The 12,232-nt window shown below is 32.8% G+C and overlaps 1 protein-coding gene across 2 annotated transcripts in view; it reads left to right on the top strand.

Annotated features, from left to right (window-relative positions):
• The window catches only part of ROBO1 (roundabout guidance receptor 1), a 551,348-nt gene that overhangs the window by 518,146 nt on the left and 20,970 nt on the right, over positions 1-12,232 (top strand). For both annotated transcript variants that reach the window (XM_053706024.1, XM_053706023.1), the window contains 5 exons: positions 803-910; positions 2,467-2,611; positions 3,749-3,994; positions 5,271-5,680; positions 7,187-7,330. In XM_053706024.1, coding sequence (XP_053561999.1) covers positions 803-910; positions 2,467-2,611; positions 3,749-3,994; positions 5,271-5,680; positions 7,187-7,330 — 1,053 coding nt within the window. The remainder of the gene's footprint in view (positions 1-802; positions 911-2,466; positions 2,612-3,748; positions 3,995-5,270; positions 5,681-7,186; positions 7,331-12,232) is intronic.

The raw sequence follows: 12,232 nt of genomic DNA, 5'->3' as shown, positions 1-12,232 counted from the left end.
ATATATGTGTGTGTGTGTGTGTGCACGTGCGTCTGTATATGTGTATGTGTGTATATGTAGATGTGTGTGTGCATGTGTGTCTGTATATATGTGTGCATGTTTGTGTATAAGTAGATGTGTGCGTGTTTGTGTGTATATGCACGTGTGTCTGTATATATGTGTGTATGTGCATGTATCTTTATATTCCTGTCTGTGTGTGTATGTGCACCTGTGCCTGTATAGGAGTATGTGTGCACATGTGTCTGTGTTTTTTTGTCTTGTGAGTGTGTTTGCCCTATATTGGATAGTTGCTGTTGACAGCAGTGAATATTTATTTGATAGAAAATTCTGGTAATATGCTGGTAGACAATATACATATGAATATATGCTAGAAGAATATTAGAACAATACTTATTTGTGGTCACTGTGTAACAAGTAATGTGCCGCACATAAGATCAGTATGATATTTAATATAATGGTTAATTGTAGATTTAAGAACTGCAATGTTAGAAAGTTGTAGTAATTGTATAAACTGTATTAATTTGGCTTTATTTGATCTATTATAAAAGCAGAGTATAAATGTATTTGCTTACATCACATGTGTTTTATTTGTAAGTAATATGTAATTATATGTAATGTAATATGTAATTATGTATTGGTAGCACAATTCTTCCAGTTAGATTCCATAGTTATGTACCCTGCCCCTCTGCCAGGTATTTGCAGGGGCCTGTGAATCCCTGTTGCCCCTAGGCAAGTAACTATTGTACCTTGTAAACAGTTGCATGGAAGTCAGAATTACATTTTCTATTTAATGTTTTAATAGACTACAGGGTGGCGGACACGATGCCTGCAACAATACCATACAACCAGGCGCATGATCAGAACACCGGTGGCTCTTACAACAGTTCTGATCGGGGGAGTAGTACTTCTGGTAAGTACAACTGATATTTAAAATTACATTTTTAAACTCTTTGTTTGACAAATTGGTATGGAAATGCAAATGGGCTAAAATATATGAGCATATATAAATAATAAAACACTGGTTTAGCACCCAATTATTCAATATGCTTATTGCATACATGTATGTACTTCTCAGCGATACTATAGGTTAGATTTTAATGCCAAAAGAATACAGTTTCCCCAGTCCCAGGCAAGTGTTATCACCTGCAATATTTATATATAATATAATAATAATATCTCTAGGTCATTGACAGAAATTTATTGACTATAATGAGCTGGTTGATGTATCATATACCTATTTATAATTAATATAATTAATATAATTTCACTATAATGTCCCTGTAATTTCCATCTAGACAAGTGCATACATTATATTTCTCTTGATCTTGCGTCATAGCGCATGCGCCAGTCTGCTCCCTGCCTCATTGCATATTGCTCCAGAGCCTAATGAACTAATCAGATGGGCCGTAACATCACAACCATGGCCAATTTAAAAAAAAAATGTCACACGCAACCTTTGCTGGTCTTTAAAGGGTTAACAATGCAAAACATTTATGTCTGTCTGTAACACCACACATGAAAAAAATTAAATAGCTAACTCCTTATATAAAATAATGATAGGAAATGTGCCTTAAAGGGACACTAAACACAATTTTAAGCAACTTTCTAATTTACTCCTCTTATCAATTTTTCTTCGTTCTCTTGCTATCTTTATTTAAAAAGCAGCAATGTGATGCATAGGAGCTGGCCCATTTTTGGTTATGCTTGCTTATTGGTGGATAAATGTAAGCCTCCAATAAGCAAGTGCTATCCATGGTGCTGAATGTAAAATGGGCTGGCTGCTAAGATTTACATTCCTGCTTTTAAAATAAAGAAGAAAAATTGATAATAGGAGTAAATTAGAAAGTTGCTTAAAATGTCATGCTCTATCTGAATCATGAAAAAAATGGGTTCAGTGTCCCTTTAATAAAATTATTTTTTTGCTTACTATAATAATAGGAAAATGGGAAATATATTTTAAAAGAGAAAAAAATGTAATACAAATTGAAAAAATAATGATATTTTAATCATTTTGATAGTCAATAATTTGTAAACCACAACAATTTTGCCTAAAACAATTTGTGGACAAGTACAAATGACACATATTCACTGACTTAATGCAACAATGAAACTTTAATAGATCATATCAAAATCATATTGTATTTTTGGTTGCAGCAATTAAATAATAAAAAGCACTTGAGAAAATATGTCTACAGCTCATTTGTTTTAGATGATAATCTATAAAGCAATTAATTGCTAGAGAAAGATCACTCTAAATGCTATTGCTTGTAAAATTCACTTGTGAATTTATTGCTGTTAGGTATTTAGTAGCTATTAACATAATGTATATGTTTCTGGGTAAATTATGCCTATCTTAATTTATCCTAAATGATTGTTTTTCTTGTATATATTTAATAAGAAATGCCTTTAAAAGACATAAATGATTTTTGTTCTAATATATAGTGCTTCATCTTCTTATTTCTGTAGGAAGTCAAGGTCATAAGAAGAGTACTCGCACACCTAAAGTATCGAAACAAGCTGGCATGAATTGGGCAGATTTATTGCCTCCACCCCCTGCTCACCCTCCACCCCATGGCACTGGTGAGGACTATACACTGTCTGCTGATGACAGGTCAGTAATCAGACTTTCTTTTTGCAATACAATTCATTAAATGTTACATATTGTGATGTGTTAAAGGGACAGTCAAGTCCAAAAAAAACTTTCATCTTTTAAATAGGGCATGCAATTTTAAACAACTTCCCAATTTACTTTTATCACCAATTTTGCTTTGTTTTCTTGGTATTCTTAGTTGAAAGCTAAAACTAGGAGGTTCATATGCCAATTTCTTAGACCTTGAAGACTGCCTCTAATCTGAATACATTTTAACCACTAGAGGGCATTAGTTCACATGTTTCATATAGATAACATTGAGCTCATGCACGTAAAGTGACCTAGGACTGAGCACTGATTGGCTAAACTGCATGTCTGTCAAAAGAACTGAAATAAGGGGGCAGTCAGCAGAAGCTTAGATACAAGATAATTACAGAGGTAAAACTTGTATTATTATAACTGTGTTGGTTATGCAAAACTGGGGAATGGGTAATAAAGGGATTATCTTTCTTTTTAAACAACAAAAATTCTGGTGTTGACTGTCCCTTTAATATTTCTTTAACATCTGTGTTTTCGCCCTGTAAATACTCTATATTTTATTTTAAAGCACATTGTTAAAGACTTAAAGTTGCATATCTGAGCACAATGCATTTAAGCTCTCAAGAAGGACACCTGGTGAAACTGGAGTGACATTCAATCAGGAGTGGCATACTTATGTATCCACCAGTCATTTCTAATGTCCTGCTCAGGAGCGCGAATGCGCTTTGCGTCTAGGTGCATGACTTTGCAAGAACTATGCAGTAAAAAAGGGATTTAATGCTGTAATACAACTGAGCAGTTTTACACTTGTATATTCCTTTAATTAACTGATAGTTATGCTAATACCACAATATGGAAGCCTAAACTATATTGACCTTTAATTACCATGTTACTTAATGCAAGTCATCATACAGAAGCCTTAGTTATAAAATATTGCAATCAAATCTATCACTGTCTTAAACTATCTCTTAGTTAGATCTAATAAGTGACTATTTTAACTACAATTAAACATTAACACTTAAATCGATTTAATTGTATTGAATGGTATTTAACTTTAGCATGGCTCAGTTTTGGGTGTATTTTCAATTCACATTATTTTGTTCTCCATTTATATTCCAGCTATGACAGAGAACTGCCTTGTCCTATGCCACCAACACGGATGTACCTTCAGCAAGATGAACTGGAGGAAGAGGATGAGAGAGGACCCACACCACCAATCAGAGGGGCTGCATCTTCACCAGCTGCTGTATCCTATAGCCACCAATCCACTGCCACTCTTACTCCATCACCCCAAGAGGAGCTTCAACCGATGCTGCAGGACTGCCAAGATGAGCTTGGTCATATTCAGCATCATCCTGACAGAAGGTAAAATCATTTTCTATCAAGGATTTCCTATCAGTTTTGCAAATTTGTCTGCTTGGTGAAAAATATATTTTGCCTGGACTTATAGTAAGTGCACAAATCTTATGACGCAAGTCAATAGCTGTAATAGGATCTTGTTTCCTGCCATCAACACATATTGAAAACCAGTTAATTCTCGAAATGAGGTTTCTGCTCACTAAGATGTGCTTAAACAAAAATCAAATAGTTACAGGCTGCATATACTGCTTCTAGGGCTGATAAGCTCTCATCAATGCAGTTTTACACGTTTAAATGTTTTTCTCATTTCCTGATCTTACTTGAATGAGGGAACCTGATCAGCATAGATTAACTCCCTGCTTCTCTCAGTATAATTCTGCTGTTACAGTGAATCTGCAAGTCTAGGCCGACTTTCTGCTTTATCAGCTTTTTTGATAACAATTCTGGATCATATTTCCTTATTCCTACCCTCTGTTCCCCTTCTTTTTTTTACATTATGACCTTCATTGCTAGTTCACTCCTTTCCTTATTTTTTTTTTATAAACCTAATTTTTTTAACTTTTTATCTTTTATTGATTAAGCTACAAAATCAATCAGTTAATCAATGTGATTTGTTTTTGACTCGAGACAAAATGTCTCCGATTGTGCATTCTGGCTAAATAACACAATAAACTGGCCTTGAAACTCTGGATTTGCTATTTAATGGAGCTTTTGAAATCAGCTTTGAAATGTTTCAGAAATGAAAGGGCCATAGAATTGCATAATCAACAAATGCAAACTAAAGATACTGCAATGACTTTTACTTTAAAGTTCAAAAGAGCAGTAGATTTTTTTCTACTTTTTCCTTTTATTTCTCTATTCCCCTAACATGTGACAGGCATCAGCCAATCACAGACCTATATACTATTAACACATGCACTGCTGTCTCAAAGTGTGAACAATTTGATAATGGGAGCAAAATGGAAAGTTTTTGTTGGTTTTTCTTTAATTGCATGCTCTATCATAAAAATGTGATTTTGATTTTTATGACCCTTTTAGTCAGATGAAGATTTATTGCCATATTATTATTAGTTCACGCGTAATTAATTAAATTTGGAAACTAAGTTATAATTATACCATTTAAATTTATATGTTTAAAAGTGACCTAAAATGTTTTGTCTTGATGCTTATTTTGATATGCCCAGAAGTTATGTAATTTATCATTCATTTTGGAGCATATATTATAAGCCTGTTACTTTGTTTAATGGGCACATTGAATAATTTAGCTAATTTTGGCTTGCAGGCGCCATCAGATCAGTCCTCCGCCACCTCCACGACCCATATCTCCACCACATACATATGGTTATATTTCTGGACCAATAGTTTCAGATATGGATACAGACGTTCCTGAAGAGGAAGGAGATGAAGCAGAAATGGAAGTTGCTAAGATGCAAAGTCGTAGACTTCTTTTGCGTGGCTTGGAACAGACTCCTGCTTCTAGTGTTGGGGATTTAGAAAGTTCTGTAACTGGTTCTATGATCAATGGATGGGGATCCGCCTCGGAAGAAGACAATGTTTCTAGTGGACGATCCAGCGTCAGCTCGTCTGATGGTTCATTTTTCACTGATGCTGATTTTGCACAGGCTGTTGCAGCTGCTGCAGAATATGCTGGGCTCAAAGTAGCAAGACACCAAATGCACGAAACAGCAGGAGGTATATTACTGTACATATTTTATTTAGCTGACATTGTGGTAATTGCTCAATCTGTCACTTTATAAGTCTTGGTATACATTACCATATTGTTTTTTTTCTTTGTAGCTATTGCCTCTAAGTTTGTAGAGGTTTATGCTGTATTTATTTATCACGATTTATCACAATGATGAAATGTTTTATTTATTGAATTTATCAGACTTATGCTTGTATCGGTGTATTTTTATTTGTATAGCACTTTTTGTGTCCACAGCACTTTACAGTTTTGATTTAATACATTCAAAGGAAGTAAGGTTTTTTTTTTAACAGGAAAGGACAAACAGAACATAGTGGGAATAGCTCAGAAGAGCTTGCACTCTAATTTACAGCAGTGTTTAAAGGCATATAAGGGAGACTGACTTATGTTTCCAGTGTAAAGCATTTAATACATTCTTAAAATATCTTCTTAGCCCTATGGAAATTCAATTGAGCTGACTGTAAGATTGTGACACAAACCTTTCTTAAAACTAATAATTAAACTAAGATTTTTAATTAATTTGCCTAATTTATTATAATGTTATATTATATTTTTTTATATTTGTATTAATTTATTTATGGATTTCTGTTTTGAAAAGCTTAAAATTAATATTCTTAGTAGTTTGGGGACAAATTAACTCAATTGCTCATTGGTATCCAGTTCCAAGTTGTACACGGAATGAAATACGCAAAGATTTTTGCTTGAGTGCAGGTTGTTAATCATACTTAGAGGCACATTCAGTACGAAACAATAATGCATTGAAAATAGCACTAATTAAAAATCTTAACATATTCTGTTGCATGCAAAAGGTTAATACTGTTCAAATTGTTGTTGAAACAAACAGGAATTGTGTTTGTGCATAGCTCAGGTGTTGCTAATAACAATCTAATAACTATTAAATACAGTACTATAGTATAAGCAAAAAGTATGTCATAAAAAGAGAATACAATAACACTTATTTTGAATTTTAAATGAGTAATAGATTTTTTTTCTAACAAATTTCAAAATGTGCCAGCCCATGTGGCAGCCATCAGCCAATCACAGACTCAAATACAATATACACTGAATTCTTGCACATGCTCAGTAGTAGATGGTTATGAGGCACCAACTACTACTGAGCATGTGCAAGAATTCAGTGTATATTGTATTTGAGTTTCCATATAAAAAGACTCAGTACAGTTTGATAATTGAAGTTAATTGGAAAGTCTCTCAAAACTGCATGCACTATCTGAATCATGAAAGTTTAATTTTGACTTTAGTGTCCCTTTAAACATCCAACAAGCATGGAGAAAAGAAAAAATGCCAATACAATGTAAAATCTCCTCTTTTACATGCAACGGAAGGGGAAACATGACTTTAATTTTCTTTTAACTCACCTGTGTCTAGAAATTTTAAATTCACTGCTCATTTTGAAGCCACAAGGACATTAGTCAGATAACCCTGGTATATGCCAACAGCACATTTATTTGTAATCCTATGTTATTGTTTCCCAGGCCACAGGCAATTTCACTGCCCTAGACCTACAAGCCCTGTATCCACAGATAGCAATATGAGCACTGCTGTCATGCAGAAAAGCCGCCCTGCCAAAAAGCAAAAACATCAGCAAGTGCATCTACGAAAAGACATCTACACAGATGGTGAGTTTCATTTAAATCTACTGCGCTTTGGGTTGTATTAAAAAGCCATCATTTAAAGACATATGGTGCAAAACATATTCTTTTTTTTTCATGCTTCTCAATTATAGAGAGTCATTTGTTTCCAATGAGTGACATATAACCTTTAAAGAAAACATAGAGTACTGTAGCATAATGCTATAACCTTCCTTTAGTATATCGTACTTTGTTCTTTTCTGTATATTTTTACATACATTTAACAGTAGTGTATCCATTTTAATTTAATACAATACTTGAAATACTAATCAAATCTTAAACACATCAATTACCTTTATAAAATGTCTGTTTTTCAGTAGTAAATTAGTTGTAGTAACAAAAACACCATTATAATTTGTTCTTAATTTGCTCTTAATGACAGTTGGTATATGAACACAGTGTAATAATAAAATGCTCTGATGTTTAAATTGGGAGTTAAACACACAGTTAAAGGGATTTATACAGTATGTTTAATTATGTGTAAGTTAAAAAACATTGCAACTTTGAAATTTTGTCTAAATATTTTTGGTTTTCTAAAATCTGCTTTCTATAAATTAATGGGCACTGCCATATTTTAACTTAAGTTTCCCCATATCTGTCTCTCCTGCTGAGGCCAATCAGGGACCGATATAAAACAGGAAATAAAATAAACTGCTCAAACAAGGATGTGTAGAGTATAGGATTATCTAAAAGGGTTTCCACACAGCTTTGCACAAATAAAGATAAGTAGAAAACCAGTTCAAACATGGCAGTGCCCAGTACTTTATAGAAACTAAAGTACTATGTAGAAACTAAACATTTACACTTATATTTACCATTTTAAACTAATATCATTGTAAAAAACAAATCACATATTATTCAAAGGGAAATGGTTGTTTTGAATACATCATTACTTCTTGCATATTTTTACTGTTTAATATTCCTTTAAAGGACCAGTAAACACAGTAGATTTGCATAATCAACAAATGCAAGATAACAAGACAATGTAATGAACTTCAAATGAGTAGTAGTTTTTTTTCTGACAATTTTAAAAGTTATTTCTATTTCCACTGCCCCTGTACCATGTGACAGCCATCAGCCAATCACAAATGCATACACATACCATGTGACAGCCATCAGCCAATCACAAATGCATATACGTTTATTCTGTGAATTCTTGCACATACTCAGTAGGAGCTGGTGACTCAAAAAGTTTAAATATAAAAAGACAGTTAATGGAAGTAAATTGGAAAGTTCTTTAAAATTGCATGCTCTATCTGAATATTGAAAGTTTAATTTTGACTTGAGTGTCCCTTTAAAGTCATTTACCAGACTGTCAGACATGCTCTGGTGATGTTTCTAAATTGCTGGCTTCTAATTGGTTCAGTGACAATGTTCTGCTCCAGTACGGTGATGCATTGTGGATACTGAGCAGAGGTGTTAAACTTTTTTGCAAAAGTTAAATTCAGCAGCAAGAATGTGAATAGTAATAAAATACTGTAATTAGAGTTTTTTTTATTATGTCCCTTCACATTTTAAACTGGGATATAGCCCAAGATGTTTAAAGGGACACTGAACCCAAATTTTTCTTTTGTGATTCAGATAGAGCATGCAATTTTAAGCAACTTTCTAATTTACTCCTATTATTATTTTTTCTTTGTTCTCTTGCTATCTTTATTTGAAAAAGAAGGCATCTAATATTTTTTTTTTTGTTCAGAACTCTAGATAGCACTTTTTTATTGGTGGATGAATTTATCCACCAATCAGCAAGGACAACCCAGGTGGTTCACCAAAAATGGGCCAGCATATAAACTTAGATTTTTGCATTTCAAATAAAGATACCAAGAGAATGAAGAAAATTTGATAAAAGGAGTAAATTAGAAAGTTGCTTAAAATGTCATGCTCTATCTGAATCACAAAAGAAAACATTTGGGTTCAGTGTCCCTTTAAGGTACAAATAATTATAATGCATGTGTTTACTTGTTATGAACTGAAAAGTCATGTACTTAATAATATGTGACAAGTGTAACGTGTGATGTATATATATTTGTATTTATTTTTTTACTATTTCCAAACATGTTTAATGTCTAAAAGTATACTTAGACAGCATTATGTGTAGCAAATGCTCTATGTTCTTCATTAAAGAGCTGTATTACTCTTAGAATTTTATGGATTAATAGAATAAAACTATGTATAAATAAGAAAAGATAGTCTACTATGGTTTTTGTTTTGTGTGACAGTTAGGTTTATATTTTTAAAGCTATGAGTTATTAAAGGATAATATTCTTAAAAGTGGAACAGTTGCAAGGAATAACTTTGTATCAAAACATAATACAATACATATGGTGTCAAGGCAGAGCCTGGTTCCAGGGGTTAGAACAAAGTGTTTGGTGAAGTGGGTTGTCATTGAAGTACAGGGAGCTGTTTGACATTCTAAGGCGTGAGGATTTGACAGCTCTACATTTCCCCTGTTAAACCAGGGGCATAAACAGATAAAAGAGAGAGAATAAGTTTTAGTTTAAAAATGAAGGATTTCCTATATGATTGTGCAGCATGTCCTTAAAGTAATGATAAAGTTTACTTCTAATTCTGAAACTACCTTTTATTTTAATAGCATTGTCATTGTTTTAAAGATGCAAAAAATCTTTATTTTTTAATTGTCAGATATACATTTGATTATTCCCGGTCCGACCACCCTCTGCAAATGCCTTTTTTCCTCAAGGTGATATTTTTATAACTTATCCAATCAGCTTTGCAGCCATACGGCACAAAAAAAAAAAATACGGGGCATTGCAGAAAGTTTTTTCCATGGCATACAGCTGCAAAACAGATAAGGTAAAAGGGGGAAATGTCACCTTGAGGGGAAAAAAAGCATTTGCAGAGGGTGACCAGATCGGGAGTAATTAAACGTTTACTTAATAATTAATAAATAAAGATTTTTGCATCTTTAAAAAAAATCTAAATAAAAGTGCTATTAAAATAAAAGGTAGTTACAGAATTAGATTTCCCATACCGTATACTTTACTATCACTTTAAGCAATTAATGTAAATTTCAATATGCAAAACCACATTTTACATTATATCCACATTTTTAATCAAAAATGCTATATTATGCATTTAGAGTTATTTCCTTATTATATTTATGTCACAAAACATGTACTACCAAACAGTAGTATTTCTGTCCTTTGACATTCACCATAGAACCACTGTACCCTTTATTTGACAATTTTTTGTGATTGACTTGCTAGCTTTTCCCGCCATAGAATTATAATAAGTCTCCAATGAATTCTTCAGATAATTCTCATACACATGTGAACAAAAACTAAATTAGTACAAAAGTTATTTTTGTGGTTTGCTGCATTAAGTTTATTTTACTATTGCCTTTGATAAAAGCCCACCGTGGGATTTATATATCTTACAAAAATCAATCTGTGAATTACACAGTGATGAATAATTTAATTTTGCAAGTGATAGAGTCCGCATATGAGTTACTGTATTATCAAAGTGCTTTTATTGACAATCAATATTCTTTTGTTGCCTGACACCAAATTCCAGTATTATTGATTTCAATTTAAATAACGCTTTTCCAATTTAATCTTTTAGCAATATATTATGTTCATAAACAAATGACTAATTTCTTAGTGTCTTTAGACATTCTGTTATATTTGATAATTCTTGTTGTGTCATCTTTATGATTACTAAGAATTTTCATCTTATGTTTATATCTCATATAAGATCAATAAATGCTTACTGGTTACTGGCTAATGATGTATTGCAACCACAATATAAATGTTTCAGTTTGATTAAAAATTTTGTATGTGTTTTAATGTTGTTTAAACGGACAATAAACACCAGAATTTTTGTTGTTTAAAAATGTAGATAATCCCTTTATTACCCATTCCCCAGGTTTGCATAACCAACACAGTTATATTAATATACTTTTTACCTCTGTGATTACCTTGTATCTAAGCCTCTGCAAACTGCCCCCTTATTTCAGTTCTTTTGACAGACATGCATTTTTAGCCAATCAGTGCTGACTTCTAGGAGCTTCACGTGCCTGAGCTCAATGTTATCTATGTGAAACACATGAACTAACGCCCTCTAGTGGTGAAAAACTGTCAAAATGCTTTCAGATTAGAGGCGGCCTTCAAGGTCTAAGAAACTAGCATATGAACCTCCTAGGTTTAGCTTTCAACTAAGAATACCAAGAGAACAAAGCAAAATTGGTAATAAAAGTAAATTGGAAAGTTGTTTAAAATTACTTTTTTTTTTACTTGACTGTCCCCTTAAGTAAATTTGATTTCCCTACAAGCTCAACCCATTTTAATGAACTGTGGTTTCAAAGAACAACATCAGCTATTTCATATACAAAAATAAACAACATTAGCAATTTCTCATACATTTTACACTCTGCAGCTGGTATAACAAGTTAATTTTACAGTACACTACCCTTTTATTTACCAGAGAGGGGAGAACCCTCTTCCAAGCAAGTTGTGAATAGTAGAAGGCTGGTCAATGGCAAATAATTTGACTGTGCTACTCCTGATTGTCTTGCTCATAAGTGACAATGCACTGAGGATCATAAGATAACCCTTTATGGCATTTATTATTGTACTATTATGACTATTTAATGTCAAGCAGAGGCAAAATAGATTGAATGACACCAAGATTTTTTTATTTGATGATATTAAAATCCATTTTTATGAACATATCTGCACAAATCTCACATGTGCTGCCATTAACTGAGATGGCAATGTTATGAGGTTTTCTGGTGTCCTAATAACTCCATAATATACATTTATAACTACAAATATGTCACCAAAAGCTGGGGAGGAAGCAGTGAATTATAGAAATAGTTTTTGCTAGCAAGACAATGAGAAGGGAGGACTATGAGAACTAATGTTGTGTTTT

The sequence above is a fragment of the Bombina bombina genome, chromosome 3 (assembly GCF_027579735.1).
Source record: "Bombina bombina isolate aBomBom1 chromosome 3, aBomBom1.pri, whole genome shotgun sequence".
NCBI lineage: Eukaryota > Metazoa > Chordata > Amphibia > Anura > Bombinatoridae > Bombina > Bombina bombina.
This window is presented reverse-complemented; position numbering and strand designations above follow the sequence as displayed.